Source organism: Molothrus ater, chromosome 5 (assembly GCF_012460135.2).
Source record: "Molothrus ater isolate BHLD 08-10-18 breed brown headed cowbird chromosome 5, BPBGC_Mater_1.1, whole genome shotgun sequence".
In the NCBI taxonomy this organism is placed as follows: domain Eukaryota; kingdom Metazoa; phylum Chordata; class Aves; order Passeriformes; family Icteridae; genus Molothrus; species Molothrus ater.
In genome coordinates, this window is record NC_050482.2 from 59,129,182 (window position 1) to 59,152,315 (window position 23,134).

Genomic DNA, 23,134 nt, shown 5'->3' on the forward strand with positions numbered 1-23,134 from the left:
AACATGGAAAGCTCTCACCTCTCACCAGACTTGCAGAGAGCACCCCCAGACGTGCTGCTCACATCGGCCGCCTTGCTTGCTGTCATCATGTCAGCACACAGCAGGGCAGCAGGTCACCTGCAGACAGACACAAGGAAGAAGCATTGCTCTCTGCTCAGCATCCTTCTCTTTTCCTTCTCCACACACAGACACACACATTTCTCCTTGAAATCCAGGAGAGGAGCTGCAGCAAGACATGACAGCTGTCTGAGGACAGCCCAGGCTTCCTCCCCATCCCTGCTAAATGGGAAGAGGGGTGACAGCAACAGCCCTCAGAAGCCCAGTGAGGAGCTGACAGTTTTTGAGGGCAAAAATTGTCTTTGACTCAGCATCAATTGCTGCACCTTGAATTAAATATGGAGAACATTTCAAGAAGGCTTTTATTGCTGTCAAAATCTCATCAGATTTAGTTTTTTTTCCCCTTGCAGAAGACTAAGCCAAAACCAATTTTATAACAACCTGTGTTAAGGCCACAAGTCTGAAGTGGCTGCTGAACATACAACCCTGTCACAACATTTGAAGCTTGGGATAAACATTTAGCCTAAAGAAAAACTCGGGAAAACATTTTAGCCTGAAGAGACACTGCACTGCAGCCACTGGTCTTCTCTCTGGTGGGCCATGTTAGCCAGCTACTGATCTCATTTCAGAGGACAACTCCTTGTGGGGATAAGATAAATCATTCACAAAAATGAGTCATTCTCTTTGCCTCATGATTTCCAGCACTCTTGAAATGACTGTCTCTCTTTGAGTGCCACTGCTACCCAGCCAATGCAACAGACTCCATCTCCATTTTATTGTGCTGCAATGCTCTTTTTGATAAATAGAAAATGGAAGAATTACTCAGTTACTCTGCAGCACCATCTCTGCTCACTTATCAGGGTGGTCAGCCTGCTCTAAAGCATTGCAATGACAACAGGCTCACCATCTTGTAGGCAATACTTGGAAAAGTCTCTCAGGTATCTTCACTGGCTGCTCTGCCAGAGGCTGCCCTGCCATGCCTGGCATTTGACAAGACCAAATGCCTCTTGTCATTAAAAAAACATATAGCCCACCACACCAGAAACAGGAAAGAACAAAAGGATCTCTCGTTTCCACTGTTCAAGTTTTTGGGCAGAGAAAGGAAAAAGGGGGGCGGGGGAAATTGGTTTTGTTTGTTCACAGTTTTCTCTCCCTCCTTTTATTCCATACTGGCAATGTTCCTGAGGCGAGGAGTGAACTCTGGGTCAACTCAATGTGTACACACTCGGGGCAGCTCATTGCTAACCATTTAGCAGACTCTCTGTTCCCAGACAATAAACCCCCTTGGCTTCTCTCCCTCATTAGTAACTGGAACAAGCACCCACTTCACTTCTAGACACAGACCAGCTTCACAACACTGTCAAGAAAATTTACCAGCCCAAGGACCAAAATCTATTCATCCATCCGTTAACTGTTATAGATTGAAAATAATGAAAAACTAACCATACTCGTGGCCTTGGCCAAAGAATGACTCACCCAGGCAGCCAAAGCAGATTCCTGCAAAGCTGCAACACAGTCTGCTCTGCACTTGGTTTACAACATCCCTAGAGCAGGGACAGTCTCTTCACTCAGCACTCACTTGGTGCCTTGCAGCTCCTCGTCACCGCCTTTAGTGGTGAGAAATACATTTCTTGTGTCCTCACACACAATCCCTGTGGCTCTGCTGAAACATCAAATGTTCACTGGGGATGCACTCTCTGTCTTCATGAGATCACCCAGTTTCCCCATCAGGAAACTCCATCTCTCAGCCTTTTCCAGCAGCCCAAGAACAAGCCCTGTTTGAAAAGGAACATCTGGGTACCAGCAGATGTGTGCTGATGCTCAGCACAGTCAGCTCCCTGGCAGGCCTCCTGTGGGACAGGCCAAAAGCAGATCATACAGATTAAGAGGTGCACTTGTTTCTTCTTCTGTGGTGGATGGGACAGACTCCATGAGCCCTGATTTGCAGAAGTGAGCCACAAAGCAGCAGCTGAGTGCTGCAAGAGTCTCACGGGAAAGGAGCACCACTGCCAGCAGCAGATGAGCATGACTTGGAACCAAGGTCTGTCCCTTCTAGGCACAAGTGTGGCTGGAGTAACCAAAGCAACACACCCATACTAGGCAGATTAAAGGGTGGTCCAGGAGCTTCCAAAGCTGTGACAATAGCCAGATACCTACTGACACCCTCACTGACAACACACACTGCTTAGGGAGTGAAGTCATCCCTAAGAGATCCACAGGCAGCAGTGCCTTCCCTCTGAGCAGCAGGGCACACATGGTGCCCTCAGCATCACCTAGAGGATCACTGCAGCATGTTAGCTGGTTCTGCTCAAAAGAGTAAATATTCATCCAAACACATTAGAAGACAATGAGAGGAAAAAGAATGACCTCTGGAATAAAACAGCAGAAATTAATATGGTACCTCTCAATAAGTCCAACAATCAAATAATTTTCTAGGGCCAAATACACGCCCAGATGAGCTTCAGAGGTTATATGACCATCTCTTCCTATAATAAGATCACTAGAAATAACTCACAGGCCTGACCCACAGGCATTGCCAACACCCGAGCAGAGGAATTGTGATGGCAATGATGGAAAACTGCCTCCAGCAGACAGAGAATATCTACTTTTGTTTTCCAAGTTTTGGCTCCACAGGACACCCAGAGCCAACATGACAGTTCATTGTAAGGGCAAAGGGAACTCTTGTCCTTCCTGACTGCCCACATCTCTCCTACAATCAACTACACCCTACCCTGTGTGCTGGCTCAGGCCCTTTGAACACCTCTGTGACCTGCTACAGCTCACTGAGAGTTTCTGACAAAGCAGCACATAGAAGAGGCCCAACACAAACCCAGTCTGCTACAAGGGAGGTAATGAAGTTGTGTGTGCAGGAGGGCAGAGGGGAGAGAGCACAAAAGAGCTTGTGCAAGGCTGGGGAAGGGAGACCTGCCAGAGGCTGAGAAGTGTTATCTGAAATGCTTTGCTTTCCTGCCTCACGAGCAATGTGACCCTACAAACTGCCTAGAAGAAACAAGCAGGGCTGAGTTCTGTTAGCAGGAGACCCCAGGAGGACAAACACACACCCATCAAGCTGGTACTTCTTGGCAGGTGGCTGCTTTCTCTAAAACCCACACAAGAACTTTCTACCAGCAATGGGAGGCACAGCCCCGCAGAACCAGAGCCTGAGGCCACTGCACCTGGCACTACATCCTGGAGCAGGACATCAAGGCCATGAAACGGGAGAGAAGGTACTGAGCCCCATTTGGAGAACCTTGCCACCGCAATTCATTCCCTGCCATTGTTTGGGGGAACAAAGCAGTCGTCTGATAGTGTTTCAAAATTAAACTGGGAAAGGAAGGACAGGGGAGGAGGCGGGAGGAAAGGAGGGGAGGGAACTCTGAAACCTGTTGGCTGGGCCCTGGGAAGGATGTGAAGTCTCCCAGCAGAAGCCTCTCTGCATATCTCCCACATGCACCCGGCCTCACAATTCCCAGGGCCATGTGATAGGGGCTTCCTGCTACCAAGGGAAGGGAGACCTACCCCGACCTCTCTCTTCCAAACAGAGTTCCTGCCTGCTTTGTGTTCGCAGAGAGGCGTTTGTTTACTGATCTATCATTGGCATGCAGGAAACAGCCTTGACATGAGCTGTAATCATCTGTCTCCAGCAATAGCTGTTTGGCTTTCTTCTAATTTAAGTTTTCCTCCCGCCCCCCTTCCCTAGTGCCCTCTTCCCCACTTCCGATCCAAACGCTCTTGGAGTGCGCACATCTGGTTCAGGGCACGGGATACTATGTGATGTTTCCAGAGCAACCAGTGGATAAAAGAGAGGCACACTCCCACCCTCAGAGGGCAGAGAAGGCTTCCAGAAGAACACCTCCAGGGAGAGGAAGACACCAGCTTTGCCCACTGCAGTTGGTGCAGCCACCAGACGATGACAAAAGCCAGGGGAGCGCAAAGGCCCTGCAGTCCATGTTACTGGAAATGCACACAGCCAGCACACAGGTCACACACGGGGAGCCTGCGGTCTTGTCTCTGAGGTCAGCAAACCTCCCAGGCCTCCCTTCTTTGCAGATTTGTTTGTGGTTTTGGGTATTACCCTTGCTGCCTGCTGGAGGCCGTATCTCATGGTTTCCTCTGCTCTGTTTACTCTGCACCTCCCAAAAATTTCATCCATGTCCACATATGCTGCTGATGCACATGAACAGCACATATGCTGGTGCATATGAACAGCAAGGCTTCACAGCAACAGGAACAACCTGCAGCTGGTCCACCTCTCCTCCATGAAGAAAAACAGACATGTTTTTCTTTTACCAAAACCTGGGTAACTCTGAGCAGCCAAAGCCTACAAGTCACATCTCCCTGCTCCGGTGCTTTACACAACAAAGGGTGCAGCATAAAGACAGCAACAAGGAGGCAACAATATATAACATATATACACATATAAAGAACAGGAAGGATGCCAAGAAGACAAAACACTAACAGGAAAAACATGAGTAAGGGGAAACCAACAGTTAAAGCCTTCAAGGCTCCCTCCCCCAGCCCTTGCTCTGTTTGGAGCCTGTTTTCCTTTGGGGGAAGCAGCAGGCATGAGGATGCGTGCCTGTGCTCACACACACACAGCCCCAGCACCAAGCAGTGTCCACGTCCCCAGCATGAGCACGCTGCCTTCCTGAGGCCACTGGCAGAGTGTCACCTCAGGGAGGGAGCCCCTGCTCAGCAGGGAGGACACAGCCAAGCAGGGATGCAGCCAGAGCTGAGATGGGCACCAGGAGAGGCTCTCTTGGTGAAACAAGGTGCTACAGTAGAGAAGTCCCTGACTGGAGGTGCCTAGCACCAGCCCAGCAGGAAGGCACAGGTTTCCTCAAACTTGAGCTCCACAACACGTGCCATGAGCCTTCCCTAGCTGACAGCCTGAACAGCTTCTCCTCAGACAACTTACACAAAGTCCTCTTCTTTCCTCTCCTGGTCAGTCCTGCAGATGGGCCACCTCCACAGCAGCAGGGCTTCTTAGAAAGGATCAATCAGCTTACTCATGGAGAAAAACCTTTTTACCAAGAGGGTGACCGAGACCAGAGAGATGGTGGAGGCTCTGTCCTTGGAGATACCCAGTACCCAACTGGACAATGTCCCAAACAAGCTGCTCTACATGACCACACTTGTAGCATGGGGCTGTACTTGCCACCTCCAGAGGTGCCTTCCCACCTCAGCTACTCTGCCATCCTGTGCTGGGCACAGTCAGCTTGGGGCAAGGTGACCTCTTTGCAGACACTGATTGTCCTGGCCACGTGAATCTCGTGAAGATGGAGGACACCACCAGCAGGATTGCTCAGTTCATCACACTCGTAATGGGATCCTGATTGTAGATAATTCTAGATAATCAGGGCCAAGTCACTTGTTAAAGAGAAAAAAGCAGAATAAACTTATGCAAAACATATTGATAAAGGACCAAGGACTGGGAAGTGACATGCTCCTACAGTATCTTTTAGAGCCAGATCCCACACAGCCTCCTACTGCCCTCACCCCACTCCATTCTAAGTTTTCCCTTTGATCTATCATATCTTACACCACAGGGCTTACAAGGGGGTCAGGAGAATCCCATGTGTCAAAACAAACTGTATTTCCAAAAACCCCAAGTGAAATGGACGTACCACAACCTCTGCCTTTGTGCAACACCCCACGTCAGGGGAACAAGGCTGCAGTGCCAGGAATTCAGGAACTGGCTGTGTCCAGCAAAGCTGTGCTGGGTGCTAGGACATGTCTTTAATTTTATGATCTAATTCGGTCTACTGACCTTCTCTCTCTCTCAGCACACAGAACAAACTCTGCCTGCTCATGTGTCTCTAACCTGACTGAAAGGATTACCATGGTTCATGGCCTGCCCTGCTCCTCCCTTGGCTGCCAGCAAGGTGGTCCCATCCCTGCCCTTGGTAAAAGACATGCCTGATCACATCTGATGGCTGCCATTGACTAAGGGTGTGCCTACTTTTTTCCTCCCTTCCTACTTTTGCTTTGTATCACCTCCCATGCTTGTAAAACCTTTTCAAGCTAGGATGGGCTCACAAGCTGCCTGGTTCAGCTCCCTAAACCAGGAAAGAAATAAAAGGGGAGGAAGCACAACCATTTTCTGCTCAGATAGCAACATCAGTCACCTGTCTGGGAAAACCTAATGAGCACTGAAACACATGGAAGGAACCACAGAATTATTTGGGCTGGAAGGGGCCTTGAAAATCATTGAATTCCAATCCCCCTTGCCAGGGCTGACAAGAAGATTCTGCTTGTAAAGAAGTTAATCCTCAGCAATGAGAAGAGGGAGCCAGCAGGACCTGCTGTGGGCAGTATCAGGGGGTTACCCCAGGTCTCAGCTTCATCCTGAGACTATCCTTATTCTGTAGAAAAGCAGATGGACCCTTAGAAACAACTCTCACCTCTTGTCCATTACTTCCCTCCACCAACCATTTGCTGAAAGCTGTAGGTCAAGCTCCACAGGGGTATCACCAGCATCACCTGCCTGACACCAGGAGCTGGAAGGACAGCATATCTGGTAACAAGGTAGCTCTAAAAACCTCTGCTGACCATGTGCCAGCTGAAACTGTCTTCCCACAGAGCCCTGGAAAGTTAGGGTAGAGATGATTCAGGAATGGGAAAGGACAAATTCCTGATCCAAACAGCACTTCTGTTTCAAAGCAGAAGATAAGTTTTCACAAAAGAAAAGTCTGATTTTCTTTTCAAACAGGGAGGAAGCAGCAACAATTTTCTCCCCAGGCTCCATGCTAAAACAGCTGAACCATTTTGACTGAAGGCTTTCAAAAGTGATTCAGCTAGAGGCAATGCTCAGCATGGAAAAGTGCAGACTGAAACAAAAATAAAATCTTGACCTGAAGACAGTAATCAAAAACAGGGTCTCACAATATGAATTGTCTTCTGTTAAAGGTGGGGCTCGTTGCACCCACTATTATTAAACTTGTCCCACATAGCCCATTGTTTTATTTTCTCTTTGTTCCTCCCTCTAAACACATAACAGACAGAAAAAACAAAACTCAAAGGGTATTCAACATTTCTTCAGTTTCCTTCAGGCAGACACACCCTCAGCTGAAAAACACAGCATTTTCAGGGTTAGTGGTGGGATGTTTCACGACCCTGTCAAAAAACCCAGAAACACTCTTTTTCTAACTCACTGCCCCCAGTCACAGATTTAGTCCTGCATGCATAGAAGGTAAATACTGCTTTTCATCCTGGTGGCAAGGATGGTTTGTATGACTGCTTAGAGACATGATGAGTCTTAACTCCTGCAGGTAGGTTAACAAATAGTAAGAAAAAATTCACATGGAAAGGAAGAGAATGATTCAGTATTTTCCAACCTGGCTGCTAAAATGATTGCAATGCTTAATGCTATGCTTTCTACAAGGAAGTAATAAAAAAAAGGTTGAAAAAAGCCTGTAATTCCAGATGTGGAAACCAAGACCCTGGGAAGTGAGGGCAGGAGTAGAGGACACCCCTTCTGGGACAGCACCTGGCATTACTAGATCATCTCTCTGTGTTTAAGGTCTTGTGTGAGCATTTGTGTGTACACAGTGGGGCTCCTCATCCCCTTTGAAGGGTGATAATATTTGCTTTTGCTTTGCAGCCTAATAAACGAAAATTCAGTTACTTGAAGTCAGGGCTGAAGAAGACACTGGTGGTGTGTCCTTGCCTGCAGATTACATCAGTGGAGATGGTGACCAATACCTGGTTTGTTTGGCTTTGAAAGTACCCACAGAGAAGATGACTCTGGTCAATACATAATAAAACAAAAGAAATATGGACTAGATTCACACAAGCACACATCTGCCAGCAGAATCATCTATCAGCCACAGAGGCAGACAGGATTCCACCAGATGCAGTGGAACTGGAACAAAGTCAAGGAGAAATTGCCAAATACTCATTTCTACCAGTGCAGCTAGGTGATGTAGGTGCTTTTCCCTCCTTTGATTGGAGTGCTGTGTTACAAACATACTAGTCCTACTACACCAGTAAATAAAAGAATTGGAAAGAATTCAGGGTTATTATGCTTATAAGAAACCCAAACATTTGACAGCATAGGAAATAACCTGTCACTAAAAAATAGTGTTCAGCTCATGAACCACACTGGAATTCATTTTTGATGTGGTGAGATAATCTCTGCTATTCTAACATAAATGGGACCTAAAGAGGTCCCTTCGAGGAGCAACTCTGCAAAGAGTTTCCTGGCAGGAAGACAAATTGTCTCACATTCAGAAAGGAAATGAGAGCATTAAAAAGAAGAACCTCAACTTCTTCCAAAATAAGTTATCATCAGGGAGACAAATGGAGCCTCAGCAAATCTCTCCTTCGGTGGCCTTCACCCTGCAGGATGCTGACTCGTCCCTCCTGATGTGGATTTAGCACACAGCTTCCTGAAGCGTCCATCACCACAACCTTGGGGCACCATCTGCATGCTCCATGAGACCTTCCCGTACCCACCCCAAGTCCATGACCTCCCACGACAGCCTGTCCCTATCAAGCATCACCTTCTGAGCTCAAGCAAAGAGTCACCAACAGATTGCTTTTGGGTTCAGCAGACCCTGCTTCCCTCTGTCTCCTCCAAGCTCCTCTTTGCTCCCACCCTCACTCTCCCACATATCTTGGCCATCACTAAGGCAGAACCTGTTTATGGCAGACCTTATTCTGTATGGAACCCTTCCAACCTCGGCACAGCACATCATCCCCTGGCAGACAGCAGGGCCAGGCAGCACGGGAGCTGCCCAAGATTTGGCCAGCACACAGCTCCAAGGAGGAATAAACCTCTGCAAAGAGAGCTTGCATTTATTTATTTTTCCAGAAGGAAAGCCGCTCTCGGTGGGTGTGTGCGTGCGTGTGTTTGTGTCGGGACAATGGGAAAAAGGACAGTGAGCGGAGCTGCCAGGAAACAGTCGGCCATCTGCCCGTGCAGGGAGCAGTTTTTCCTTTCCTTTTGTATGGAGGGGAATGGAGCTGAGAGCTGGGAGGAAACCTGAGTGACTTTGCTTTGCCAGGGAGAGGAAGCGTGGGGGAGGGAGCCAGCCCGTTCCCTGTGGTTAAGCGGTCACTGCACTCAGGGCCAATAAAAGCAGGGAAAAAAGCCCTACCAAACCCCCAAATCCTAGGGAAAAATCGCTCTTCCTCCTCCACCCTTCCACAGGTGGTGTGGTACCTCCTCCCTGACAGGGTGATAGTGGGCACAGCAGGGGTTTGGAGGGTGATGGAAAGCAGCACAAGGGTTCCCAGCATGGGCACCCGGACAGGACAGTGACACAGAGAGAAATCAACCCACATCACTGTGCTGCTTGTCCACCCACACCCTCTCCATAACCAGGAATTTGGCAACCTGAGCACAAAACAACGCAAGGAATGGCCCTTGGCTCTTCCAAGGCTCCCCAGCCCCAGCAGAAGCCCAGCAAAGGGCAGAGCATAAGGAGGAGTGTGCTGCAGGTAACCATCCATAACCATCCCTACATTCTGCCCCAGGGGCTCCAGTACAGCCTCTGATCATAAAGCTTTGTGAGAGAATGGGGGAAAGATCTGGTCTCCTGGTACTGCCAGGCAAAAATGCTGGAAAAATATCATGATGGCTTGGTGGCACATTCTTCTGCCACTTTATGTGGTAGAAAAGCCCCAGGGAAAGAAAGAAATAAAACAGAGAAGGGTAACATTTTCAAAAGTGACTACATGACTTTGAAGTTTAAGACCCATTTTCACAACCGAGGATCAAATTTTTTTTTTAACAAACATCCCTACTAGGCTCGCACTTACACTTGCAATTCCATCTCCTTATTTTAACTCCCAAATAAGTCCCAGCTTTGACTGAATTAGCTCCACATTGTATTCATGTGGCTCTTAGGGACATGGTGTGGTGGCCAACTTGGCTGCTTTAGGTTAATGGTTGGACTCCATGATCTTGGAGGTCTCTGCCAATCCAAATGATTCCGTGACTGTAGAAGCAGCTAACATTTTCAAAGAATTGTAAGCACACATTCCTCTTCTGCTGACTGCAACAGGAGACAGGTCTAGGTATGGCTGGGAAAATCAAGAGCACATTTCTCTGCACCTTCGTTCACCTACGCAAGCTCTGCTGCTCTCCACGCGCCAGATCCAGCTCCACAGAGCTGGCAGAGCTTGTGTAGGTGCACCAAGGTGCACAGAAATGTGCTCTTGATTTTTCCCAGGAAAATGTGGGAGATGTCTCAGATAAGAGATCACAGCCCTAAAAAGGGAACTTCCAGAAGAAATAATTACTCTACATATGTCTAAAGAGCTTCTTCACATCTGGCAGCTTGGAGGACAGACTGACACAGTGATGCTGTAAACCTAAGCATGTCCAGGTCAGATCTGAACAGACACCTGTGTGCCCTGTCCCTTTCAGAGGTGTGACACAGGTTTCCACATTCTGTTGTGACTTTTTAATAATTTTTTTCTCATAAAGACAAAACCATTGTGTAGCACAGTGTGACCTGAAGCAAATTCCTTGGCTGTTTTTCTCTTGGTGGGATGAGAGACAAGATGAGAGGGAACATAGAGACTTGATATAAGGAAAAGTCTTTTTTTTGACTATGGGGATAAAGGAGCTCTTTTTACCATGAGGAAAACAGAGCTCTGGAGCAGCCCTGCTGTCTCCATTACTGGAGGTTTTCAAGACCCAACCAAAGCCCTGAGCAAACAGAGCTCAGACCTGAACCTGTTTGAGAAGGAGGCTGGAGAGAGCCCTCTGTAATCCCAAATCTGGATTATCCTATGATAACAGATCATCAATTACTGTAAAAGCGAGTAACCACTCTCATTTTCTCTGTGGAAAATAGCAACAAAAAGTATCTTTCAAAAGATTATTACTAGACATTTTCCTCCCCAAGTGATACTTTTTTGCCTTTCTGCAACTGCTCAGCAAGGAAGCAGTAAAAAATAGCTGCCAAAACAAGATATATAATTATGCTATCCCCAACACATATCTACTGTCTTTTGTCCCTTGTCATTCTGCAGTGCCTAACAAACTTCAACAGCTCCATGGAAGCCATGAATCCACCAATAATGCTGCCACCAATGAGTGCTGTAAATTTTCACTATTAGAAAAGGAAAATATTTTCTTCCCAGGTTCATTCCACTTTCAGAGATCAGGGTACAATTTTTTGAAAAGCTTAAAGTTATTTCATAACTAAATCAAACACTAACCAACCAATCAACTACTAAAGAAAAGTGAGAAATACTGAAAGCATTTATTTGGGAGATTTGTTTTTTTCCTTTGCTGAAGTGTTCCTTTGGGCTTCTTGCAGCAGAAATCCTAGAGACTGGAGAGTTATCAAGCAGGCACATATTGTTCACTACTCTCTTCCAAGGGATGTGCTAAAGCCAATACACACATAAAGGACTTTAATTTCCATTGTTTACTTTCTTTCACATACATCTCACTGCTGGATAATGGAGCAAAAGCAGAGCACCCGTGTACAGTTGTCTCCATCAGTCCTTATCTCACAGCTGAAGCAGAGCTATTTGTACATAAGCTTCCAACCCAGAGAATGTGCATCCAAGTTTTGTATTCCAGGGTAACCACCAGGGCATACTCCACCCAAGATGTTTGGATGTTGTGCTGGACTGGGCCCTGATACTGTTTACTGTGCACAGGAAAAACTCACTACTACAAAGCACTGACTGCGTTTCACAAGGGAACGTTTTACAGGACTCAGAACAAAATATCAAAGTAGGAATATTCTGGAGTTAAACCCTTTGCAGAAGCCCTGCCCCCTGAGCTATTCAATAAACATCATCCCCTTTCATCTTAAATGCTCATAAAGATGCCATTTCCAGTCCAATGCAAGGGGAAATCCCAGCTGCACTGAAGGTGACTGCAGTGATTGTGGTGTGGCTTCCATTTCACCCTCCACATTCACCTCATTTCTGCTCAGCCCCAGCACAGGGGTACCTACAGAAACACAAGCACAGCCCCCCTCTGCTCAAGTCCATAAAACCTCTTTGGATGGGATGGGACAACGCTTACAGGTTCTCATGTGATGTTTAAAGAATAGAAAGGTTTCCTGCAGGGCAAGAGATGAGGTCTCCTACAGTAAAGGGCCAGCACTAGAGTGACCCACCTGGTATAACACCCTGATGATTTGCAAGCTCCTCTGTGAAATTCCCATCCCCACTGTCCCAAAAGCAACAGCTTTACATGCTCAGCTTTGGAGATCTGGCTCAGGAAAGAGGTCTGTCTGTAATTGGGTTTTTTCCCTCTGTAGAAGATGGCCATTGCAGCAAATGCACATTTTCCATAGATTAAACACTCTATGAACAGGCCAGTTAGATCACAGAAGGCTTTGGGTAGGAAGGAACCTTTAGGATCATTTGGTTCCAAACCCCCAGCCATGGACAGGGACAACATTCACTAGATCAGGCTGCTTAAAGCCCCATCCAGCCTGGCCTTTAACACTTCCAGGGATGGGGCATCCCCAACATCCAGGGGCAGGGCATCCTCTTGCAGTGCCTCACCAGCCTCACAATAAGGAATTTCCACCTAACATGTAATCTAAATCTCCCCTCTTCTGGATTATATTTTTTAGATATTCTTCACCAGAACCACGTTCTTTATACAAAGGTTGAAGCTGCCCAATGCTGCCTCAGTTATCTGCAGTTGAATACAATGGATATTTGATAACAACTGTGTTTCTTAACTGAAAGAGAATGTCTACAGACATAACTGGAAACTAAATCTAAACTTGATCTTTTTGGGAGAAATTCCCCAAACATTTTATTCTATTAGAAGAGGAACAAGAAGAACTTAAGTAATGCTATATCTGATTTACTTCTTGGTTGGTAAGAAAAATGTTTGGCATTCAAGTAGGCATTCTTCTTCCCATCTCTTCAGCATGTAATAACTCAAATGTTCAGACTGCATAGCATCTACTTAATAAAAATCTCTTAAGTGGGTTCACTGCATTAATGTTAAAATGATAAGTATGACACAGGAGAAATTTCAGCCCTGAAAATAGCTTAGCAAGAAGTTAGCTTTGCTTATATGCCTTCCCAAGCAAAAAGAATATTAGAGATGCACAGTGTTTGCAAATATAATTATCATATAAAACTAAGAATACTCCCAAGAGGCGATTTGTGCCCTAAAAGTACTCTCTCCTCCTGAAATAGCATCTCACAAACTCTGAACCACAGGGTAAAAGTGCCTGTTTCTCTTACCTGGCCAGAAATGCTCCAGAAAATAACTTATCTGGTCAAGATGCACTCACATACTTGAAATGCAGCTGCATGGTCTCAGCAATTCAATTTGCATGAATCACAAACAGATTTAAGTGCTGCTGGATGAGTAAATTACTTATTTAGTTGGTTTATGACTAACTCAAATAATTTTTGCCAAGTTTGATCTAAATTCAGTATGCCCCCAAAAAACCCCAAACTTAACAGAGAGAAACTTTCAAGAAAACATCTGAGGTAATCTGAAGGAAGCTTACAAGAGTCAGGTTCTTTACTGTGAAATGACATTTCTTACCAAAATTTAGCTAAATTGAGGGGGTGTGTGTTAATCCCTCCCTTTACAAGGAGCAGAAATACTATTTAGGCTTTCTCTCCTTCCTATTTATTTTATTGGAGGGAAAAAAGGAGGGAAGAAAATAGATGGGGCTACCCTGCCACCTTTCTCCAAGTAGTGAGTTATAATTTTCTTTTATTCAATCATGAAACTGAAAAACCAATACCACAAAATTTCTTCTAAAGCATAAAAAAACTCCTGACCTCACTTTGAGGTCATTGCTCAGCTTAAGTTAATGGAGCGATGACGGTGCCACCACCTTGTTCTCCTGGGCAACCTCATCCACACCTCTCACTGCGCTTCATCGCTGCATCACCAAGTCATGCTGGCTCTGCTTCACAAAAGGTGCATTATACATTGTTCTGCTTAATTCTGCATTCAAGGATTTCACAGCAAATCATACCAAAATCTCCTACATTAAAAATACCTGTTACATGTTAAAATAATACACTGTTTACATGTTAAAAAAAAAGTGACAACAGAGACAGCAAAACAGCTGATCTGCTGTTGGTGTGCCAGGAAAAAAGAATGGGTCGGTGATTACCTAGGCAAAGAGAGAGAGAGAAAGAGAGAGAGAAAGAGAGAGAGAAAGAGAGAGAGAAAGAGAGAGAGAAAGAGAGAGAGAAAGAGAGAGAGAAAGAGAGAGAGAAAGAGAGAGAGAAAGAGAGAGAGAAAGAGAGAGAGAAAGAGAGAGAGAAAGAGAGAGAGAAGGAGAGAGAGAAAGAGAGAGAGAAGGAGAGAGAGAAGGAGAGAGAGAAGGAGAGAGAGAAGGAGAGAGAGAAGGAGAGAGAGAAGGAGAGAAAACAAACTCAATGGTCAGGTTTGATTTTTCAGAAAGCAGATCTTGATTAGGAGCCTGAACTAAAAATAAAACAGCCCTTATTGCTCTCTACAGCTCCTGAGGAGGGGAGATGCAGAGGAAATGCTCAGCCCTTCTCCCTGCTACCCAGTATAGTACACATGGGAATGGTTCAGAGCTGCAGCAGGGGAGGCTCAGACTGGACATTTGGAGGCATTTCTTTACCAAGAAGAAATTGGTACAGATTTCCTAGGGCTGCCAGACATTGGAACAGATTTCCTAGGGGTGGACTGTGTTCCATGTCTGCAGTGTGTAAAAGGCATTCGGTCAATGGCCTTATTAATATAGTTTAACTTTGGCCCCGAAGTGGTCAGGCACCTTGGCAAGATGATCCCTGTGGGTCCCTTCAAAACTCAGTCTAGTCTAGTTTATTCTATTAATAATAAAATAATAGTAATAATAATAAAATTATTATTAATTATAAAATTATAAGGAAAGGCTGCCATATGAAATTCATAAGAATATCAAGAGGGACTGGGTTAGACATCTGGGAACACTGGTTTGAAGGACAGAAAAAGATAGAATTTGTATTCTGCAGTGGTTGCTGGTCAGCTGAAGTCCTTCCCTGCTCTAAAATGCCAAGTTTCTGTTTCTGATAGTTTCCAGAGTGCTTTGGATGAGAAAAGTTATTTTACCCCATACAAACAAACATTAAGCAAGTGGAACAGAAGCAATATATTACACATCAGAACAAGTTATTAAAAAACCCCAAGCAACCAAAAAACCACCTCATCAAATTCTGACAATATTTTATGAAATTTGTGCCTTTTAGAGGTGATCCTAATTTTCCTTGAAACATATCCAAAATTGTCTTTGACTAGTGGAGAAATTTATGAATTTAACAGGGGAAAACTCTTGGTTTCCCACTGAATTTGAGTAAGCAAAATCATTCTATAAGGAAAGTTTCTTGCTGTGCAAACAAGAGGATGCTGATGGAGCAAGGTTTAGCACAGACTAAGCAGCAAAAGCTGTCAGAATCCTTCACCACCACAAGTACAGCACTGTTATGTGAGAGGTGACACCATGGCAAAACCTCTACGTGGAGTCACTCACAGTAATCTCAGGGGACAGAGACAGAAATCTGATGCAAAAACAGTTACCATGTGTTGCTTTCCCAGTAGGAAACCTCTCAGGCTTCTCTCAGAGTTTGACAAAGCTGAGAAACAAAAACCAGATAGATCATGGCTTGTGACATCATCTGGAAAAAGCTCAACATCTTACACATTTCTTTAGAGTAACAAATTGTCTCATAGAATTTGACTGGGGATTGCTGAACACGCAGCATAGCATGTCAAGGCAGGGAAAACCAGATTCTCAGTTACTTAATCCCAAGCTCTCTGAATTCAAGGAAAAAGCTCTCATGGACCAGTAGATTGTGGAGGATGCCCCAGGGTCTGGTTTTGGCCAGATGTCGATTTTTGAAGCGCTACATGTGCTGATGCAGAGACTTCCTTCTCAGTTTTAGTAAGGGGCATTTATTTCCCTTTGCTAGTAAGCCACTCTGAGCTCTGGAAAACCCAAGACACAACTCTTACCCAAAAGGCTTCACAGGGGAAGCCTTTGGGATCACAGCATGCTTTGCAGCTGAAACACGTTTTATTTTTGTATGTAGAAAACACACGTCTTCTGCAGGGCCTTAATGTTTTTAAAGAGAAATCTCCAACAGTCTGAAAAGTCTCTGGGAGCTCTTTCCTTTTTAATTTAGAAAGGTGGTGTTTAGCTGACACTGGCTAGCAAACTCATATTTATGAAGTGCCCTCTCAGTGTCCCATGAAATTTGCCATTTCCCTCCATGACAGTCAGCACTATCTGTCACGAGAACACAATCCCCTGGGACAGGAGCCCTGAGCCCTGTGCTGCTCTCCCTGCAAACAGATGTGTGCACGTTCCCCAGCTCGGAAAGTCACGGCCGCCTCTTGGCAGAGAGCTGCAGCAGCTGCACATCTGCAGAGGGGAAAAGCTTTCAGCAACAACTACAGGGGGATCTCATCCTCCCCCCGCCTGCAGAGCAAGCTCAGCATTTGTTCCTCTCCAGATGACACCCCGATGGGTTGATTTAATCACTCACACATGCATGCCTATCCACAATGCTTCCAAAATACCAGGCCTGTGACTGCATCTCACCTGAACTGCTCACAGCAACAGGGCTTATCAGCAAGAGGCCTTGCAGGGTAAGAAGAGAAAATCCATGTTCAAGGGTGCTGCTAATATAAAATGATTATACAAAATGATTCTGCAGAATACAGCGGGCGAGCAAGAGACCACTTGTGATGAGGAGAATACCTAAGCACATGCTTATTTTAAGTCTGTGCTCAAAGCATATCACTGTCTTCAATCAGACTGTGGGAAGTTCAGTTCCAAACTTCCCAGAGCAGGAATGATGTACTAGGTGGATTGAAGCATGTGCCTGACCTACATGTCTGCCTAAACGATTCACCAGACTTGGGGCACAGTACAGAATATTTAAATGTAGTAGGAGCACAGAAACACTTCACCACTTTTATTCCCAAAGGAAAATCTAATTAAAACACAGAGCATCTAGCTATTTAAAGTTATTCTGCTTACAAAGAAACAGCAAGTCTTGCTCCCTAAATCAGTCTCTCCAGTGGGTTGCCAGAGTCCCCAGTAAGTTTCTGGAAACACAACTTATGTGCCTGAACTTGGCCAGGAGCCATCTGCTCTCTGGGATCTGTAGGATCAGGAGTCTCAAGGTTTGGCAGGGTCTCATCCAGAACTCTTTCAACCACTTCCAAGTGAGGTGGCACCTTTCTGCACTCAAACTGCCCCTGACCATCATCAGCTCTTGACATTTTAAGAGTCTGGGCCAGATTTTCAAATGAGCTCAGAGCAAAGCTTTTGTGAGTGCTTCTCCAAGACCAGCTTTTCTGCCAGGCACAGTCTCCTGCACAGATATCCTACCAAGGCAAAGCCTTTCCAAGCAAGGCCAGCACCCCACATGCTGAACTGTTCAGCCAGTCTGATTACTTACCATGATGCCAGATGAGGAGATGGGCATTGGAAATTACAGCTGCCAGCATCTCCTGGCAGAATCCATCTTTGCACTAGGCTCCATTCAGATCAACAGCTCCCTGCTGTACATATTCTAGAGGGAATGAGAGCAGTGGAACAAACCTCCACCAGCATTTGCCATGCTGTTTTACAGAGGAGGCAAGACTGGCCACAGTTAAAGAATGAAAACAAAGCAGTGCTCCTACAAAGGCTCACATGGCAGCACCAGTAGCAGCAAGTCCCAGAGTCCACTCCAGGCATCACAGAGAGCTGACCCACAGCTGCCTTACCTGTCTAGCTTCCTTCCTTTTGCCTTTTACTCTGATCTTCCATCACACATCCCAAAATGGTCCAGGCCCCTTACTCACACTTCTAGATGAGATCTTGTCAGCACTGCACGTGGAGCCTAGTGCATGAAGAGCCCAGGGGATGGCCAGGGCCATCTGTTACAGGCTTTTCTCTCTGTGAGTTGGTGTTTTTATTTTAACTCCGTCTGCTTCTGGGCCCCTCTTCATCTCTGGCTCCTCCCATCTCCCTCTCTCTGCTCATGAGGACAGAGTTTCCATCCTGGCCCTGGGCCAGCACATGTATGGGCAAAGGCAGAGCTCAGGAAAAGCCATCTTCTGCTCCCTTTCATCACGTAAACACTGCCAGTTCCCAGCCCAGGAGCACAGGGCTGAGCCAGAGCCCTGCCTGCAGTGCAGGGGGACTGAGGAGCAGCAAGTCCTGCCCAGGCTGGACATGGCAGCTTGGCTGCAGGGCAAACATTTCCCTCCCAGCCCTCCTGCTCCAGTGAGCAGCCTGAGCCTTTACCCCAGCCAAGGAACTGCTTGTTAGAAGGCAGACAGACACATCTCACATTCAGCAAAGGTCATGTGTAACAAACAGCACATGCAGGTAACAGTCAAGCCAAATTCTTGTTTGTGCCAGCCATTAAAAACAAGGAAACCAGAAGACCCCAAGCAAACCTGACTGGCAGTGCCCCAGCACTGGGATGAGAATCTTGCCCTAAGAAGGCCTCAAAGGTGTGCTAGCTCCTAACAAGTTTAGTCAGTAAAAACTGACCTAATCAGTCAGTTAAATCACCACTTAAATCACCACTAACTCTTGCATCTACTTTGCTAAATCCTTGAAAGCAACAGTATGCCAGCTGCAGCTGGTTTCCCTAACCTGGGGAGGGGAAAAAGCACTGAAGCAAAGAATGAAGATTATACCAGCACTCACAGCATTCATTCCAGCAGGACATTACTCTTTCAAGCCACTACCCTTCCAACTGTGCTTGACTTCCTTCAGCTTTACCATGGGATAGTACTGTTTTCAAAAAAGACAGAAATTATGTCCCCAATACATGTTATCTGTGTTCAAGAAAGGAGTGACAGTATTTCAAGTTTCTTGCAAGGAAGATTTCCCATGAGCCCCCTTCTGGGGTTTTTGTTGCACACACACAGAGCACCCCACATTTGCCCAGCAAATGTTTAGGCAATGTATTTACCTTAGAGCAGTACAAACTGAGGAGGTTTCTGGACAGGATCACCCCCAGCCATCATGCCAAGATTATCCCAAGAGCACAGTCAGTCCCTGTGAGCAGCTCCAAGGGTGACAGGCTGGAACCACACCAGAGGGTTCAGAGCTGCTCAGAGCTGTCTCTGGGCACAGCAAAGACTGGACCATCATGACGGCAGAGCCCCAAAGGTGTCTTGCTGCCATGAGTTCACAGCTCACTGAAAGACATAAACTGGTGATGTCACATAGTGGTGGGCAAGAATCCACTGCTTTCCTCAGGAAAGGCCTGGGGAATTATGGCTTTCACTGCATCAGCCCCATGTCCACAGACACAGAGCACCTTGCGCCAGTTGGGTGGTGAACCATGTAAAGGCTGGGAGAGATCTTGAACAGGATCAGCCTATAGGACCTTAAGTATTTATTTATGTAAGACAGTGCTGATGCCTCTTAGTGCTTTATATCAACCTTGAACTGATTCTCAGCCTGCTCTGTGCTGAGCTTCCACCAAAGGACATAGGCCTAGGTTGAAATCCCAGCATGCAGAGGCCAGAGATCCCAGGACACAGAGGTCAGAAATTCCAGGGACTCTAGGTCAGAGATCCCAGAGACTCTGGGCTGTTTTAGGCACCCACTTCAAGGTCACCCAAGGCCCCTGCAGAAGCCACAGTTCAATGTAGCACAGCCATTTCAACAACATTTCAAAAGCACAGCCTTCCTGAGGCTGGGAGCTCAGTCATACAGTCACCTTCACTAAAACCTGGGCTGAAGCCACCCCCAAACACCGTGCATATCCTCACATTTCAGCCTTTGCTTTCATTTCCAGGAGCTGATAAAGCATCTCCAAGGTGAAGACCAGAAAAAAAATCCCATAAACAAGATCAACATGCTGTTGCCCTTTCCACTGCGCTTCAGAGCAACAGTCAAGCAAACACTGTTTCTTTTCCTCCTTTGTGCTGTGAAACAGTGCTCACAGATACCTCAGACACAATGTTATTTGAGCTGTATCTAAGCAAAGCCAGGATCACTCATTTACTGTCAGGACTTGAATGAAACAAGAAATTGCTTTCCAGCTCCATCCCACTCCCTCCTTCCCTCGGGAGAGTCTTCTCAGCCTGAAAGGAACTGCTATGCAAGTGCATTAAAAGTCCTATTTCAGCATTTCTTTCATAGTAGAGGCCTCTTCCAGCCAGCTCTTGGGATCCTGCCAACAGACATATCAGCCACTAGTACTTCAATCCTTCTGCTAAAAAACGCTTCCCTAAAGAGCTTGCACCCCACTTCTGAATGCCTGAGATCATCACAATTAACCAGCTTCAACAAGGGTTTAAGACAGGTTCTTCTCCACTCCCATGAGTTTAATGGTGCACTACACAGCCTTTTCTCCCCTTGGTCTGGCCCCCACTTAGGAAGGAGCAGCTTCCACACAGTTCCAGTCAGGAAATAAATGTCAGGTGTTACAAAAGGAAGGGAGGACCAGCTGCTTTGAATGATGCATTCAGGGGATCCAAAAGAACATGGCACTTATCAGATACTTCTGAAATGCCCAGCATCTCTCCATCTTTAAGAGACTGGCTCTGTTGTGTGATGACTTCATTGGCAAATTTCTTAAACTTGGGGAAGGATCAAGCTTGCTTCTGTGCTCCCAGAGTGCCCAGCAAAATTGAGATTTTAAGTCCTGTCTGTATGAATTAGTTGTCATGGCTGATATTAAGACTAACTCATTGGAAAAGCTACTCCTGGATCAAGATCATCTCTGAAAACACAGTTTAGGGGTCTTTACTTATTATCTCCTTGTCAAAATGAACATTTCTAACATGTAAATACAACAGGCATGGGAGAAAGACAAGCCTATTGTAAGTGTCTGACAAAGGATCTAAATGTTCTTCTTGTTTCTGGAGAACAGAAAGCACACACAGAAGTTGTCTTTGCAGACAAAATGTCCCAAAAGCTTTCCCAGGGCAGTGAGATGGGGGAGTACTGAAAGCAGCAGCACTTTGGGACACTCCACATGCACTTGTGCTCTATAAGGAACGCTGCACTTTGGATCTGAGCTGATAAACAGGGAGAATCTTCTGTGTGGACTGCTGGGACATGGACGTGCTGAAGGCCAGCCCAGGCTTCAGCACACAACCTTCTCACCCACGCAGGCAGAGTGGTCCCAGCAGAGCCATAAATCTTCCCTCTGCTTTTTGCATCCCTGGCCACTCCAGCGCCCTTTGTTTTCAGTGCTTTCTCTTCCGTTTCTCAAAAAGGCGCCTTTTTACCCTGGGAAATCCTGTGGCTTTCCTCTCATTTCCATACTTAGCGTTCTCAGTTGTTTCCAAGCCTGACCCAACATAGTAGTTATCCATTTTCACGGGCTGAAACACTGCTTGGATTATTTTGAAAACCCAAACAACAACCAAGCAAAACTCCTCAAACCCAACATGCACCAAACAAACACTACCCCAATGACAACAATTCAGAACACAACACGAGGGTGGAGGAAATGCATTCCTTTCCTCTGCCAGGATGCAGTAACAACTCCCTTTTTGGTGGTTCAGAAAACAGGGCCAGTACACATTATTGGACCTCACTATGACACACCAAGAACCAGCAGTCAGTAAGGTGGCAGCCAACACAGAAAACAGCTTTTTAATCCACCACTACCACCAGCAGCTCCCCTCACAGCAGCAAATAAAGGCCCCATGGAAATCCCTTTGGTCATCTCTGTCCTCCCAGCTGAGCTCCAGGCTGGAGATGCTCTTCTCCAAAAGCAAAAATCTTAAACAACTACTTAAATGGCAAGAGCAAAGGTGGCTGGGAATAACTCAGGGTCAGGAGCAACTTGCTGACCTGTCTTGGAAACAAGATGTGTTCTTGTAAAGAGCAGAATTAAGGGCCCATGTTAGCACTTAGTCCCTGCACCTGTGAGGAGGCTCCAGTGCAGATCCAAGCAGTCAGAAAGCCTCAATCCCCCATGACCATCACTTTTCCAGCACCAAGCATCAAGAGACATGCTTACTGGACACTCAAAAAGCCAAAACCTCTAAAAGTGTCCCAAATACACCTGGCATGGTTTTGCGTCCCAGTTTGCATTTGACACCTTGGGACTACAACAGCAGCCAAGTGTAACTTCTTGTTCCCTTCCCAAACAACATTCCCTTCTACCAACTCCCTGTCCATTAGCGCTCATCATCCTTGGGTACAGGATGGGGAAGGCAAGAAAGCGTTTTTCTGCCCAGGACAGGTGAATACTCCCACCGATCCCCAGCGGGAGTCAGAAATGCCACCCTGATAAGCCACAGGCTGCACACAACTGCAGGCGCTCCAGGGAAAGCAGGCTATCCAGGGCAGAGAGAGAGAAGTGCAGGGCTAATATCACACGGGGATTCGGGAGTTTGCCGAACCGAGAGCTCTGGCTGTTAGCTCCGGCAGGGCCCGGGCTTTCCCCAAAGAATGTGCTTAGCGTTTCCTCCTCTGTTTTGTGCTGGAGACCGAGGCAGTGCTGAGTTCACTCAGGGGCCCCGTGCTGGGTGGCGGGGCTGCCGCGGCTCCTCCGCCCCACCGCTCCCGGCCCCCTCGGCTCGGCTTTTCAGCAGCGGCCCCCGTCTTCCCTCAGCCCCTCAGCCCCGGCCGAGCCCCGCTCCGGCAGCGGGCCCGGCCCCCCGCGCCCGGCGGGAGCAGCAGCCGCCCCGTCCCGGCGGGAAAGCGGCTCCCGGTGCCCGGGAGCGCGGGGGGACTCGGCGGGCGGCCCCCGCTTTCCCTCCCTGCAGCCGGGATGAAGAAAAGCCAAGTTGGGGCGCGGAAGGGAAGAGGGAATTTGGGATTTTTTTTTGGAGCGGCACCTCTGCCCGCTGCTCTATCGCGTTAGCGTTCTCTCGGCGCCTCCCTACCTTCCTCGGCGGCGGCAGCGGAGCGGGGGGGCCGTGTCCCGGCATGACGGCGGCGGCACCCGGCGCCGGGCTGGCGGCTGCGGACCCGCGGCTGGGGGCTCCCGCCCGCCCCCCGCCGCCACCGGCCCCGGCCCCGGCCCCGGCCGCCCTCAGGCGGGAGCACCGCCCCGTCCCGTCCCGTCCCGCCCCGCCGCCCAGGCGGCCGCGCCCGCCCCTCGCTCCGGGCATGGAGCGCCTGTGCTGCCCGCTCGGGGGAGGGAACGGGGGCTGCCGGTGTCAGCGGGGCAAACCGGAGCG

At 47.3% G+C, this 23,134-nt stretch overlaps 1 protein-coding gene across 5 annotated transcripts in view; it reads right to left on the reverse strand.

Annotated features, from left to right (window-relative positions):
• The window catches only part of DENND2A (DENN domain containing 2A), a 57,888-nt gene extending 34,945 nt beyond the window's left edge, over window positions 1–22,943 (reverse strand). For 4 of the 5 annotated variants that reach the window (XM_036405014.2, XM_036405011.2, XM_036405012.2 and 1 more), the window contains exons 1-2: window positions 22,838–22,943; window positions 19–117 (exon numbers count right to left, since the gene is read on the reverse strand). In XM_036405014.2, the coding sequence (XP_036260907.1) occupies window positions 19–89 (71 nt within the window). In that variant the 5' untranslated portion in view covers window positions 90–117; window positions 22,838–22,943. Of the gene's footprint in view, window positions 1–18; window positions 118–22,837 lie in introns of those variants that run through there. The other variant, XM_036405015.1, reaches the window with a different exon arrangement.
• Window positions 22,944–23,134: the final 191 nt, after the last annotated feature.